The 16,757-nt window shown below is 35.9% G+C and overlaps 1 protein-coding gene across 1 annotated transcript in view; it reads left to right on the top strand.

Annotated features, from left to right (window-relative positions):
- Window positions 1-6,643: 6,643 nt before the first annotated feature.
- The window catches only part of LOC111515682 (uncharacterized), a 145,272-nt gene continuing 135,158 nt past the window's right edge, over window positions 6,644-16,757 (top strand). Inside the window, exon 1 of the mRNA XM_023171892.2 lies at window positions 6,644-6,720. Within this exon, the coding sequence (XP_023027660.1) occupies window positions 6,663-6,720 (58 nt within the window). The 5' untranslated portion in view covers window positions 6,644-6,662. The remainder of the gene's footprint in view (window positions 6,721-16,757) is intronic.

Here is a 16,757-nt window from a genome sequence, read left to right as displayed (position 1 = left end):
CATGGAAGTATAATGCCTTCACTCAGTTCTAATACCACTAATGACATCATGTCGACTACTCAGTATGGGTTTCGAAGTGGAAAATCTACAAATATTGCTTTCCAATCGATGTACGATAGTTTAACTGACAATGCGGATGCATAAAATGAATAGATAAAACAGTGGTCATACAATTTTGTGGGATCATCATTATCTTGACTGATTATATATTTACGTGGATAGACACTCGCTTTCATTGTCGTAAAACTAAAAATTTTGAATGTTGACCCAATAAGCTTGGTATAATCTCACGGCCATGACTCAATTGTGACCCGAAACCCTGACTCCAAGATCTGTAACAGCTTGTTCATCATGTGAAGATGTTGTTACGTGAATCCATAAAGTTTTTTAGCTGTTATCATTGTGTAGCAAACCAAATAGTAAGTTTGACAGTAGTCTCACATATCTTCCAGTTGTTAGCTGTTGCTTCAAAGGAAAGCTTGTACAGAAATGTTTTGTTTGTTGCTCTATCATTCTAAACTGTTTGTGGAGTGGATTGTTACGTGCCCTGTTCACTCCTGACGCTTGATTCAATTTCTGCCACATCCCTAACGAAACATTTTCCCTATTCGAAATATAGTTCACTCCTAACATAGACATAAGAATTCATCTGATTCTGGAATATCAAGCTATTTTTTTTGTTCCACTTCGTTCTGGCATTTCTGAACTCAATTAAAAACCTTTCCAAGATTCTGAAGGAATTTGTTACTCTGACAAATACGTTATTCAAATAGACATAAGATGTGTTCTTCGTGAAATCTTATAGAACCAGTCTCATCATTCTTTGGAAAGTGGCTGGAGCGTTCCACAGTCCGGTTGAAAGCACTTCAAATTGGTACAGAACTCTTTCAACAGAAAATGCGGTCTCTATAGTGAAAAAGTAATATTCGAATGATGAAATCAATGCCATCAATATAATGTTTGATTTTATTAGGATGAAGAATCATTATTACTTAAATTTGTAGGAGAAATCAGATTAAAAGTTACGGAAAAAGCTGCGAAGTGATCATGGACCTTGTCAATTGAGTAACATGTTTTTGTGAAAAGGATACTCTTCACTTTGCATTTTAAAGAATCAGAAGACTCCTCAGTCGGTTTGGAGAAGCATCAAAGAGTTTATTTGAAGTGCATTTGAATTCTGATTATGTGAGTTGCAACATACATCTGGAAATTTTGTTGTGTTGTGAAACGGTTATTCACATTATTTGTGAAGTTCGGGTATTCATTTTCATTTCATTTTGTTCCGGACTGTTGATTTTTTCAACAAATTTCTCCATGATGAATTTAATTCGTTCTTCAAGAAAGTTGTAACCTCAAACTTTTCCTTTTCCATCTTCTCTCACTGCTCTATCCCCTCTCCCAATTATTTTCCGAGGATTAAACAATTACAATGATTCCACTGGATGAATACTAATCCAAATATGATTCCCGATTGTTAATGGAAACCCTACAAATATATAACTTTTCCATTATTAAACACACATTCCCATTCGCGGCTTTGGAATTTAATCTCTGGTTTTCGTAAGCCATACATAATGATTCGAACTTTCTGAACAATTAAATGGAAATGAATACCCCACCAGACTGGATTCTCATTAAATTATTATGGAATTCAATTTGTTGTCGGCTTCCTCGGGGTTGGAACCATTAGACGTTTTTTTGTTTGCGTAGCGAAAACTGATAGTGGGGAGGAAATTGAAAAAGTTTTTGGCTGTTGTTGGAAAAGATAGGTGATAATAGAAAATTAGTTGTTGATTAGAGTTATTTTGGAGTTTGTTACATTGGCAGAAGTGATTAAACGATTGAGCACAGGCCGAAGATGAAATGCATCATGGAACATGAAGAATTAGGTGAGAAGATTTTGGTGGGGAAATTGAGGAGGGATTACTTTCTAAAACGTTACCCTGCTGAGGATAGCTTTGTGGAGGTTTCATATAACATTGAAAGTGGAATAAAAAATCAAAATGATTCTGTTCTCACAAATAGTTTGTATTTTCCATTTTCACAAATGATGAAAATCACTTCTTCAATAAGCATATACAGCACAAATTTCTAACGGGATTGAAGTTGATACACCACACAAGATACATATGACTCCTGATGATGCTGACTTGGTTAGCAAAACGTATGTCAAGAGAAAGTATTTTTTTAGCGTGGAAAAAGTAGGATCTGGAGGAAATGATTTGGGTGGTCCACGTAGAATGGAACTTATCCTGATTTTATGAGGTATTTCTTCAGAATAAACTTGAATACCAAATTCTTTCTTTAATTTTTAATTCCGATGGAAAACAATCGAAGAGTTTGACGCACATATGGAATGAAATGTGTTGTTGAATGATTAGGTTGATCAATTGATCAATATCGTTTTGTAGGATTATTACGTAATTTGCAATTTTGTAGAACAGTTCCTGGTGAGATTTCGTGATCCCAATGAAGACCGATCAACACCTATGAGGGAGTTGGAGGATGTTGTTATTGGAGGCTCTCTGGGGTCCTAAGCCTTTATATATTCTCTTAAGAATTCCGTTGACCTCAATATCGGTTTCACATTATATTTCTCCAGAATTTTTCTAATCCAGTCCTCGATATCTTCACTATGAGGCAGGAAACCTTTTTTATTGACAGGCAATCCTAAATTTGCTTATTCTCTTCTCTGAATGGTATTGCACAGATGCCTTTTCATTGGACGCTTCATTCAACTCTCTCGTTTTCCATGACTGATCACCTTTGGCGATATTCACCGCTGTTGTAGATGATACGTCAAATATTGAAACCTGCCAATTACGGACCATAAACTCGAGAAATAGCTGTGACGCTGTTGTTAATATCAGTTGTTTCGTTTCTCGTTATATGATTTCCTATGTATCCATTAATTTCCACTCGCATCATTACAATACAGATAAAAACCGAGTTTATCGGTCGCTTCACTATCCTAGAATAACTGTTTCTTGGAATACCCTTTAGCAATCCTGTTAATCGTACGAAATAGAGGAGCTCTCCAGGAATCTTTCATTATCTTTTCCTCCTATATCAGTCAACTTATATTTCACGTTTTCTCCTTTACCGCGAATTCAAGACACGCTACCGATTCCCGCGGTCAGAGGAATTTTCCTCTTCTCGGAATTTTCCCGGCCACGCGAATTTCATTAACGGGCGCTACTGAATGGGCTATAGATCGGACAATAAGTTCCGGCGATTTAGTTGATGTGTGTGAAGGTAGTTATATCGACTGTTCATCGTAAGTTGCACATCTAGCCTCCAACTAAAGCCTTCAGGTTTATGTTCTATATAAGTTCATTGGTCTGACAATCATTGCATATATTCAAAAAAATTGTTTGGTGCCTGACCTCAAGATTCGCCACAAATCCTTCAAGATGCTCATAGGGAAAGTCTGACTTCATTTTCAACCTTTCCCGAGTGGGTTTTTCATCGTGAAAAATACCTTCCCACCTCCACTGTAGACAAAATTGATGTGGGTGTAGTGAATATCCTCAAAAAAGCATGTTCAAAGTCAGTCACATTTTCCATTATTTCTGGTAACTACTTGGTTTTGACAAAATCTCTTTTGCATTATGTGACATGATCTGGTTCGCCTTTGTACCTAGCTGTACGAAGCTGAACAAAATCAACAGTTGGTGAGATTTCTAGTCTTGGAGGAGGTGTCGAAGATGTTTGGGAAGAAAATTGGATTTTCCATTCTTCTCCGTTATGACAAGCAAGCCGTTTCTCTGGTGTCGATAATCTATACAAATACTCAAGTCTTGGTAGCTAATATGTCATGAGAACTTAGCCCTCAGAAGAAAAAATTGTGTTAGCCGAGTCTTACCTTTCTATATATAACTCCTAACACAGTACTAAGTGAAAGTGATAATTTTTGAGCTGGACTCGAACCAAACTTCATATTATGCTTGATTGAGTAGAACAAACCACTCAGGCTTACCAAACGTCTACCGACGGACTTAGAGAAGTTCTTTTCTCTCAACTGACTGTTTTAACTGATAGAAGATCTGTTCAATATGAACCTACAGTCCAATCTGTTGAACAAAATGTTTTTGAACTTTAGTCTTGGATTCCAAAAACAATTGGTACTTTCTGGAACAGTCAATGTTTCTTATGCATTACTCCCTAGCATAGAAAGTACAGGAATCATCTCCTTTCTCTACCACACGTCGAGTTGGGACATCATGTTCTAACCGATGTCCTTTTTCCAGGGAAAACGTTGCCTGGGATTATATAATACATCTTTCAATTAGAAGCTAAACCAAATAATAGTAATTTCGTATATTATGAAGTATATGTCGAAGGAGAAATTGGAATATTTGTTGAATGAAGATAATAATGCCACATAATATTTAGAATGCATTTTTCGAAGTACTTAAAATTAAATTAAATGCAAAATGACCACCATTAACTTCTTGACAATAACCGAGGCGATTTTGGATTTCTCGTACAACATTTTGTATGACTTTGGGGGTCATTTTGTTAATTTCTTCCGTTATCCTAACTTTTAAATCAGCAATATTGTTTGGTCTATTAAAATATACTTTAGATTTTGAATAACTCCATAAGAAGTAATCGAGAGGAGTCAAATCGGAGGATCTAGCCGGCCATTCGATCGTTCCACGTCTTCCAATCCACCTATTGGGAAAAACCTCGTTTAAATAATTTCTAACTGTACGTGCAAAATGTGGTCGAGCTCCGTCTTGTTGCTAGTAAATAGTTCGATCTATCTCATTTGGATGATTAACATCAGGAAAATGTATTTGGAATGTAGGCACTAAAAAGCTAATCAAAAAATCTAGATAAACCTCACCATTAACAGTGTCCTCAAAAAAAAAAAAGTTCCAATGATTTTATTGTTAAGGATACCAGCCCAAACGTTAACTTTTTTAGGATATTGAGTGTGAGTCGCACACATCCAGTGTCAGAAAACTCTATTTTGTTTATGAACTGCAAATCTGCGTTCATTCTGTCCATCATCAATTCACAGAATTCTTGCCTTCTGTCAGGATCATCTTCATTTAACTCCTGAACCAACTGAACTTTGTAAAGGTGGTATTTTTCTTTATGCAAAACTCTCAAAATAGATGATTTACTTACATCATTGCCGGCGGCAAGTTCTCGAGTTGTCTTATACGGATTTTCCTCAATCACTAGAAGTACATCTAACTTTTTTTCATCAGTAAATTGAATATTTCTACCTGGTTTTCAAATTTTTTTTACATGTCCAGTTTCACGAAACTTTCAATTTTGCTAACTGTAGACTGCAACACGTGTTGACCAGGGTATTTTTTATTAAAAATTTCACAAACCTCCTTTTGAGCCCCCCCATGCCTCCTCCCGCGTTGAGTGCCCTGAAGTAGAAGCTTCCCCCCCAGCTATTTAGCGAGGAGAACCTACTACCCCACTCCATCCACCCCCGCTCTCCGAGCGGTCCTCAACTTACTGATGGGCACTTCAGCAAGATTGACATCTGACCTCTTTTGGTCGAAAGTCAGCCTTTAGGTGCTATTCTTTCGCGATCGGTAAGGTTCTTGTTTTATTACCACAACCAATCATAATTAAAATGTCTATTCTTTGAGTCTCGGACAAATGAGCCATAAATGAATTTAATATGCCCACAAATATTATACTGAAGTCTTTTAGTAACTTCAAATACCTGAATGACAGCAGCCTACTAGATTCATATTAATTATTTATTTGGCTTCTTGTCTAATATTTCAGTATCTTCAAAGATTTTTTCCAGGATTCAAGGTTAGTGAGGAGCGTGTTACAGGGATGGTCTGTTTAATAGATCAGGTCATGAAGTGAATAATGGTGGTCATTTTGAACATTTAATTCAATTGTAAAAATTGACTTTCTCAGTTATGATTGCATCAAACTCAAAAAACTTTATATTGCTGATCAGAGGACTAAAATCCCTTTCCAACAAGGTGCCACACGACCCCCTTTGCTATTCAAAATTTTCGAGGGATTGCTTATAATTCAGAAAGGGTGCTGGAGGGGGATAATATTTTCATAGTGTCAATTTGAGAATAAAAATCGACCTGTTTCAGGTTTTTTCCTCATCGTACATAATAACGCCCCGTAGGTTGATTATTCGAACTCCAAACTTGGCTTCTACATGACTAAGAAGAGTTGAATGTGTTGAAGTGTTACTGGAATGATTGTTTCCCCGCAACCTCAAGGAATATCAGATGGTGTTCCATTACTTCGCCCCAAGATCAATTTCCTCAAGATTAGTTTCCCCAAGATCAGAGGGTGGGTTTCTCAGGTGACCAGTCACCTCATGTCGCTGTAGTTTTCAGTTGCACTTGCACTTCAAACTATTCCTCATCAACTTCTTTCGATACAATGATGATTTTTGAGTTTATTGTTTTTCCAAAAATATATTTCAATTACTTTTCCAGCTCAATCCATCTTCAGTTAGTATTTCGGTTCTCTCAAAAGCTTATCGTGGGAAAGACCCAGTAGAACTCCCCAATATGTGACGCTTTGGCGTCCTCGACGCCTGGTCTAAAAGTCGACGCATGTGGGTCGAGAGGTGGCGTCGGTAGCGTCGAAGACTTTCTCGGCTGCCACAACACACAGACAGTAGTGCTTCTGGCGCGGTGTCCGTCGTCATGTTCACTCTGTGTATGTCGCGTAGTAATCCCCATCTAGCGGACGCACAGCAGAACAGTGAGTATGTTGATGTAGTAGAATTGTCTTTGTTCAAATCATGAATGACTGGGAGAAGGGGTTCTATTCATGTAAATAAGAGGCAAAAATATAAATTATCGATGAAAATACGTGAAAAAATTGTACAATTCAAGGGGGACACCTGCTCCTGATTTTGGACATTTTTTCCGTTTTTGATATGAAACAATCGATGAAAATTGCAGTGGGGAACATTATACAGGTGTAGAGAGGAAAAACTTCAAGTTCACCATGATGAGATAAATAGATAGATAGATAATTTATAGGTGTTCTATACATTCATCAGTATTTACACGAGTCAATATGTACATATAATTAAAATTAGTATATGTCAGGCATCTATTAATATTTACATAAACAACACATGCTTACAATTCATAGAACAAGTTTTTTTCTTTTTTTATAAAAAATATATTTATATCTTATAAGTACATCTGAGTTATGACGACGAGCACATTCAAAAACAAAGCAGTAAAATTTAAAATTGGGTATTTTCAAACAACGACAAATGCCTGTATGGTTAAGGAACTCATATCACATTGCAGGAATTCTTCGATGCTGAAGAAGGCGTTTTTCACTAAAAAATATTTCATTCTGATTTTGAATATGTTAATAGGTAGAAATCTTATTTTTTGTGGTAATTTATTGTAAAATTTCACAGCCCAAAAATTTGGTCCATTTTGACATCTTTTTAAGCGGCAATAGTTTGTACTCAAATCATTTTTATGCCTAGTGTTGTAGTCGTGCACATTTTCAAAACTTTCATACTGAGATAGATTATTTTTTATATATATTAAATTTTCCATGATATATAGAGAAGGAAAGGTTAGTATTTTTAATGTAATGAATGAATTTTGACATTCATCTCTGTAGCCGATATTGTCTAATATTCTAATTGCTTTCTCATTAGCTTTTTTGATAGTTCATTTATATGATCATCCCATTTTAACTCACTATCAAAATGAATTCCCAAAAATTTCACACTACTTTGCGAATTTGAGTAATTTTCCGTATTTCTTAGGGTGAATACCATGTTTTGGGTTTTGTTTTTATTCAGATATAATTCGTTTGCATTGAACCACCTTTCAGTTCGTGACTGTGCTTCAGAGGATAATATAAGTACCTCAACTAGAGTTTTAGCATTTTTTTGGATTGTAGTATCGTCTGCATATAAAATATATGATAACGGGTTCCCCCAATATGGTAGGTCATTAATGAAAATTATAAATAGTAGAGGTATCAAAATAGATCCTTGCGGTACACCGGTTATAATTTTTTTTCTTGTTGATAGAGAGTTGCCCACTTTCACAGTTTGAAATCGATTTTTTAAGTATGAGTTGATCAACTTTATAGTGTTGTCAGAAAAATTATATAGTCTTGATCTATTCAAGAGGATTTCATGTGATACACAATCAAATGCTTTGCTTAGATCACAAAAACTTATTTCTGAATACTCTAGTTTTTCAAAAGTTGTTGTTATTTTGTTGTTAAGATCTAGTATCGCCATTTCAGTGTTTCTACCTTTTCGGAATCCATAATGGCAGTCTGTGAATATGTCATAATTCTCAAAATGATGTACAATTTGTAGAGCTATATATTTTTCAAATATTTTTGATATTATTGGTAGCAGGGATATTGGTCTGTAGTTTGTAGGATCATTTGGATTTCCACTTTTGAAGATAGGTATTACTAATGCTTCTTTCAAGACGGAGGGGAAAATGCACTCTTTTGTACACTGGTTCAGCAGTTTAGTTAGAGGGATTAAAATTAAATTCGATATGCATTTGCTCACTTCAACATTCAGTCCATATATATATATATATATATATATATATATATATATATATATATATATATATATATATATATATATCAGCTGAGTTTATTTTTTAATGACTTTATTACATCTCTAACTTCATTGTAGGTGAATTTTGTTAGAGTAAAATTTTCAAAATTCAAATTGTTTAGTATTTTGAGAGGGTCCAAGTTTGAACTATCTATTTTTTGGATTAGGTTTTTTGCATTATTTACAAAGTAGGCATTGAAGGTGTTTGGTGAGACTGGTGGGTCTTTACTTTGTTGTTCTCTGTTTTTGTTTTCCTTTATGATATTCTACATGCATTTATTTTGATTTTTCGATTTTTTCATACGATTATCGTTACATTCCCTTTAAGCACATGCAATAGTTTTTTTGTATATTTTTTTCAAACTGTTTAGTTGTTTTTGTTCAGTTTTTGTATACATATATTAAAAAAAAATGTGCTTCCAATCAGTAACTGGTCGTATAGGATAAGTATGCTTCTCTCTCTGATAACTGAAAATATTCTGAAAATGGAGGCGGATTTTTAGCCTAAGAAACGTTCAGACACGTAACTATAAAACAATCAGTTTGTTTATAGGCGTAATTATCAAAAGTGATAATTCTATTAAATTTACTCTAAACTGGGATTTCCGATGGTAAAAAACTCAAAGAGGATAAAAAACAGCAGAATATAATCAGTCACAAAGCATTACATACAGTTCATAAATGAATGAACTGAAAAAAAGCCAATGATGACCCTCCAAAGGCACTTATCTCAATATCAACCATCATCATCAACTCATTCAGTGTGTGAATGAATGAAAAATTAAAACAGGAACAATCGAGTGGATAAACTCAAGTGTACAATATGTCTACCCCACGAGAAGTCTGTTACAAAGGAAATTAACCTCTTCTGCATTTTTATATCACTTGGTGAATCGAATTGCAAACTCATTTTAATCCACTGACATGTATCCATCTACAGAAGGCTCTATGAACGTGTTGATATATATTGTACTGAGACTCAATTTGAAGGAGCTGCAGTCTGTCACAGCAGAATCCTAAGGCCAAACTACAAACAAATTTCAATAATATCCAGGTCATAATCTGTATCATCTAATGGGGAAACTATATTTTTATCTAATAACGAATCATTGTCCACAATATTTGGTAGCTCTAGACTAGGATTGGTCACGAAAATGTTCAGAGTCTACGGAAATATGTTTTTGGATAATTGTTTGTATCACTACCTCTTCCATCCCTTACAGTCCTCTACTGTTTCACTGTCCACATTGATGTGAGCTTTTTATGCTGTTCTGTCACAAATCACAAAAATCAGTGGAAACGTCTTCGTTTTCTCATCTCGTCATTCCATTGGATTCCAGAACATCGGTTTTCTCCAGGAAGATTGGCACAATCCAAAGCTTGGAACACTGTACCAACCCAGAAAGTTGTACACACCTCAGGATCAGCTCCGTCTCTAATCATACCCTTAAGCTGCTGAATTCAAACCAGAAAAGAGTCATATGCCTGATCGCAAACACGAATATATATTGCAACCTTGAGAGTCTGGAATATTGAAGAAAAGTTGGAGATTTGTCTCTCTTTTATAGATACTTTCACGAAAGGTGTTCAAATGACTTGGTATTGTAACTATCTGATCAAATTGTTGTATGATTCACTGATGGACGATAACATTAGAGTAGGTTTCTATACACAGGTTATAATAATTCAGCCTTTCGTGGTTTGTATAAATTTATTTTTTCACATAAAAACAATTTAGAAGTCCTTTATTCAGATTGTATTGCTATGTTGAGAGTTAAGTAGGTGTCTCTTCTGTCACGTGTGGTTTGAAAAAAATGAATGAAGTTCCAGATGTGGAAATGAGGTCATCCGAACTGATAATTTGTGTTTTCATCTGAAAATTGTATATGCTTTCTCTAAACTTCTCCAAATTCTAAAGCATATTTCTAAATGAGGCCTCGTAAATGAGGTGTATCGAACACCAGGACTCTTCTGCCTTTCTTCTCTGAGATCAGGCTGCCTCTTGAGAAAATATCAGTCTCAAGTCTGAGGACGGCAATTAATTACAGTATTCTAGTAAGCATTTCCCAGACAGAAAGACCGCAGTTGGCAGCGGAGTCTAGAAACCAAGCAATCACCAACAGAAAGAGTTGTTTTACCTGCTATATGCCGATCAGGACAAGCTTAAGTATGAAGATACCTTTTCTTTAGTGGCAGATCGAAACAGTATTGTCTGCTATGAGATCAGGGTTGCTTCTCTCTTTTGAGTTTTGGTTTCAACTAGTCACTTAGGCGGTCGAAGTAAAATCTTGGCTAGAAAGACCATACTACATCTTCTATCACCTTGATTGATATGTATTCAGAGAAGAATCACCATCATACATTATATTTTGTGGTACAGTACTTTCCAAACCCATCAAAAACTAACCTTAAGAAGAGGCTAATAATAGTTCAAAAATGATCAAATGATTAAATATACCTACAGATCTTTATTTATTAATACCGAAGTATTAATAAATAAATAAAATAAAATGAAATATTTATTAATCCTTTCAACTATTGTTAACAATAGATAGGATAAGTCAAAAACAGTGTCATTAAGTTTTAATTGACAAACAGGACGAAACAAGCACAATGATGACTAACATAGACTATGTAAAATACACTTCGATATCATCTCAAAATTGAAAAATATAATTCAAATTCCTCAACAGTATAGAAACATTCTCTGATAAGGAGTTCCTAAGTCTATACTTAAAAACCGCCAGGGATCCCGCGTATTTTATTTCTTTTGGAAGACAGTTAAAAAAACGGCAGCCTGCATTGATGGGAGATTTTTTGTAATAGGAGTGTTTGGGCTTGTTCAATTTGATATCATTTTTATTTCTGGTGTTGTAAGAATGTGAATCACTATTGATGGGAAATGAATGTTTGTTATTGAAAATATATGATAATAGTTTCATTAAATAAATTGATGTAACCGTGAGGATCCGTTTAGTTTTGAAAACCTGGCTGCATGATTGGCGACTACTAATGTTAAAGATAAGCCTTATAATTCTTTTCTGAGCAACAAAAATTCTTGTTATGTCTGATGCCTGACCCGATACTATAATATTGTAGGAAATTGCGGAATACACAAATGCATAGTAAACCTGCAATAATGAATCTGTGTTCAAAATATTTCTTAGTGTTGCCAAAATATAAAAGCTTTTGTTAATTTGTTTACATACTATTTGTATTTGATCTTCCAATGTTAGGTTACGATCTATGAGCGTTCCTAAGAATTTAGATGAAGTGGAGGTTTCAACGATATTATTATTGACTTCGAAGGTGAAATTAGAAGGTATTCCATGTTTTGTGTGAAACTCAATTATCACTGTCTTACTTTGATTCATTATTAGTGTATTCTGCATACAGCAATCCGCAAAATCTTTCAAAACTGTGTCAGTTTTTTGCTGTAGTCTTTGGCGGTCAGTGTCAGACACCACAATAGAGGTGTCATCAGCATACATGAAAACTCTACCGTCCTTTATATTATGAGGCAAGTCATTGACATAGGTAAGGAAGATCAAGGGACCCATGACACTTCCCTGCGGTGTTCCAAGATCTAAATCGTATTCCTTCGATTTGGTTTCACCGATTCTCACGATGATCTTCCGATCTTCAAGAAAGGACGTTATCCAGTCGTTCACTGGGCCACGTAGACCTAGGTTGTTGATTTTTTCGGAGACGAAATTATGATTAACCGTGTCGAATGCCCGCGTTAGGTCAAACAATATGACAACTACATACTCATTTTGGTCCACCAGATCATTAATGTGTTGGACAAGTTCTGTTATGGCTGTTTCGGTAGATAGGCCAGGGCGGAAACCATGCTGGCAATCAGTAAGTATTTTATGCTTTGTGAAGAAATCTGTAATTCTTTTGCAAATGATTTTTCAATGATTTTGGAAAATATGCTCAGGAGAGCAATTGGGCGGCAGTTCTCTATGTTGCTCATATCACCTTTTTTGAATATGGGAATGATGGCAGCCGATTTCAGAACACTAGGAAAAATGCCTGAATTCACTGATAGGTTTATAATGTCAGCAAGGTATTGTGATATAATACAAGCACACTTTTTCATTATATCAACCAGGATTTCATCTAATCCAGTAGATTTTTTATTAGGTAAGTTACAGATAACTTCTTCAACTTCCTCTTTAGTGGCCGATATGAATACAAGAGAATTACTTATGCTGTTGGAGGTTGTGCACGACTTCGATATATTATTTCCAAAATGTTCAGTCATTTTTTGTTCGATAACAGTGGATAGGTAGTTGCCAAATAGATCTGCGATAATTTTTGGATCCGTGGTTAAATGACCTTCATAAGAGATTTCTAATTGTTTCTGTTTTTTGGATTTCCCTGTAAAATTATTTGTGATAGTCCAGATTGCTTTGGATTTATTGCTGGATTTTTTTATATTGAAAGCATACATGCAAACATACGAAAATATGATGAATGTATGTAGTGAAATAATAATTTTAAAGAATATCTCACTATTTACATCACTACCACGCTATTACTAATACGAAAACAGTTTTTCAAGCATTGAAATTACATGTAATGGGATTAAGCTTCATACTATGCAAAATTAGGATGAAACTTTGGTCATAAATAACAGATGAATGGAGACGTTATTCAATTTACTAGCTGCTTCCTAATGGAGTTCCCAGATGCATTTTAACTCAAGTTCGGGTTCAGCGTAGCTCATTGGAATTAAAAACCAGTCAATGGAAACTCGATTCTTTCGCAACTTCCAAAAAGGAGGAACAGTGTTAAAGTTTCGAATTGAGGTAGTTATGGTGAACGAATAAGAATCCGGATGTTCATTTCGAATGGATCAAAGACAGACTGGGATGAAAGTTGACTATTTCAGAAAATAATCAGATGAATTCCATATCTGGAATATCATTGTGTTCGAAACATTTCTGCAATGTTAATTCCTTATGGTAGGGTGAACTGCTTCGTTACCTAACAACGGCGCCAGTTTGTTTGGCTCCTCTTCCTCTCACACATACGTCAGCGGAAGGCAGCTCAGTGTTCAGTGTGCATATGTGCAACTGTTGACCAAAAATGCGTTGTATGATGTTGGATTGTGGATGCTTTGTCTTTCGGCTCTGGTTTCATCTGAAAACACTCTGCATGCGGACGTTTATAGAAATTATTGGATCACAAACAGACTTACTGGGATGTTTGATGATTTCTCCTGCAGAAGCATGGGAAATTTCTGATACTTCATATTCCAATCGATCATTACTATTCTTTGAATTTATTGTAGTATTCGGTACCACTTAATATTGTCAGATATTTCAGATAGATAGAGGTATCCATTCTGAGCATTTCGAAAAAGTTTTTCTTCGAATTTTGGTAAATTGCTTACACAACTTGATACTGTGAGTCTGTGTCATTTCAATTTCTGAATTGAAGAGATCTGCCAATCCGTCAGAATCTTGAAATTCACTGATTAGAACTTTAAAATTTCACTAGTTCGGACTTCCATTGTCTACTATATAAACTGATTTGAAATCCCTGAAACAACTAAAAAAGAAGAATTGGAAATGAATAGATGAAAATAACCAAAAATAACAATTATATTAACCAAAATGAATCTGAAATGAAATAATAGTGAAATAAAATATAGATGGAAAATTAGAGAACAGCTGGATCGAGAACCAGTTCCAACATCTAACATCAGCAATGAAGAACGTAGAGCTCTGAACGGCCTACGTAGAGACAACACCATCAAGATCCTACCTGCAAATAAAGGAAACGCTACTGTGGTAATGGATACCGTTCTCTACAAACAGAAGATCGAAGAGGTTCTTCAGAAGGGACGATACACAAAGATCCTACGTGACCCTACTGCATCAACCGAAAGGAAGTTGTACCAGATTTTGAAAGAACACCAAGTCTATTTTCAGACAAGGAAAGATCATGGCTAACACCGCACCACAATAAGCCCCCTCACTTGTATGGACTACTCAAAATTCACAAGAAGGACGTTCCGCTTAGACCGATCATCAGCTCCAGAGACTCAAAGCTTGTCTAGATTTTTACTTCCCTCAATACAACCATTACAACGAAAAACATCGTCTTTTGTGAAGAATTCAAGGCATTCGGTCGAACTACTAGGGTCAATTGAGGTCACACAGGAAGATCAACTAATTAGTTTCGACGTGGAAAGCCTTTACACCAACGTTCCGGTCGAGGAAGCACTCCAAATCATACAGAGGAAGCTATCCGAAGACGGGAACCAGAAAGAGAGAACCAATCTACCTATAGAAGTAATCATGGAATTACTAGGATGCTATGTACGAAACTGTTATTTCCAACTGAAGAACGAATTCTTCACACAAGATGAGGGACTGCCAATGGGATCGCCACTTTCACCAGCCATAGCCAACATATATATGGAGTGGTTTGAAACTCTGGCCATTGAAGAAGCCCACAAGAAACCTCGAGTTTGGTTGAGATATGTTGACGACACCTTCATAATATGGAACCATGGGAATACTGAACTAGACGTCTTCCTGAAACACATCAACAGCGTGAGACCTTCCATCAATTTCACAATGGAGAAGGAAATCCACAACGAATTGCCATTCTTAGACGTTTTGGTGAAGAGGACCAACACTAAGTGGGAAACATCTGTATACCGAAGACCCACTCATACGGCACAAATCCAACCACCATCAATGGACTAAAAAAGGAATCATCAAGACTCTATTAAACCGTGCTTTTGGGCTTTTTTATACGAAGGAAGGTCTCGAGAAGGAACTAGACATCATCAAAAATGATCTTCAACGGAATGGCTACTCCAAAGCGATGGTAGAAAAGACTTTGGCTAGAAGACAGCAGGAGCCTCGCAAGGAAAAGAAGCCGTCACAACCAGTGCTTGCACTTCCCTACATCAGGGGATTATCGGAGAGGGTAAGAAGAATTGGTTCCAAGTACAACATCAGAACCTGCTTCAGATCCGGTAACACTATCCGTAGCAGCCTCACGAAAACCAGGCCACCAAACGCGGACTGCGATTCCAAGAATTACATTTACCGGATACCCTGTGAGTGCGGAAAATCCTATATTGGTGAAACTAAGAGGCCATTGAATGTTCGCATTGCCGAGCACAAGAAACACATACAGTGAGGGTAAACCAGCAAATCAGGAATAGCAGACCATGTTTGGGCCCATCAACACAACATCGAGAGGTGTTGCACAGAGAGATCTTGCACAGAGAGGAACATTGGTTTAGGAGAAAATTCAAGAAAGCCGCATATATGTTGTCCAACAACGTATTCAGCCAAGCCAGCGTAGGAATATGCAACATATGGAAACCCATCATCAAGCGGAGAATGGCCAACTCCCGCCAAAACGGTCATCTCCCACGGAACCAGTGAAGCGGAAAATGGAAAGCAGGGATAAGTGAAAGTACTCGAACGATCTATAAATAGTCATCTCTCGGAGGAATTAGTCCAGTCATCACCCGAAGACGATTGTAGATACTAACAATCGAAACGTCGTGAACTAACGTGACTTGGAATCTCTCCACTTTCTATTTTTGTTTACTTTCTCCATTTCTTTATTTTTATTTATTCAATTGTTCTATTTTTACTTGTATTTTATTTCACTATTATTTCATTTCAGGTTTATTTTGGTTAATATAATTGTTATTTTCAGCTATTCATTTTCAATTCTCCTTTTTTAGTTGTTTCAAGGATTTCAAATCATTTCATATAGTAGACAATGGAAGTCCGAACTAGTGAAATTCATCATGAAACATTGTCAATCACCTTCAAACAGAACTTTTAAACTTCAGCAAACACCTAATTTCTCCTGTTTGTTCCTGACCTGTGATGACAAATATATTTTCGCAATACGTAGTAGAAATATTGAACTTGTGGAAAATGAAATGACCAATAATGTTTCAGAAATGTGAATTCATGGCTCATAAAAATAACCCGTTTGAAATAGAATGTTTTTTCCATACTGTTTTTTCTCTGATCAGATCGCAGTTCAATAATTTTTTCCAACAATTCAATCCATCTTGTAACGATCAACTAACGTTCAGCTCTTTCCTCTCACCCTCCCCTGAATACAGGATTAGTTCCAAACGCATCAGCGATATTAGCAAAAACTGCGTCGAACGTTA

Source organism: Leptinotarsa decemlineata, unplaced genomic scaffold (assembly GCF_025532065.1).
Source record: "Leptinotarsa decemlineata unplaced genomic scaffold, Ldec_3_MD MMD2_tig00001719_RagTag_RagTag, whole genome shotgun sequence".
Taxonomy (NCBI): domain Eukaryota; kingdom Metazoa; phylum Arthropoda; class Insecta; order Coleoptera; family Chrysomelidae; genus Leptinotarsa; species Leptinotarsa decemlineata.
Note: the sequence above shows the minus strand (reverse complement) of the source record. Positions and strands in the feature narration are given on the sequence as shown.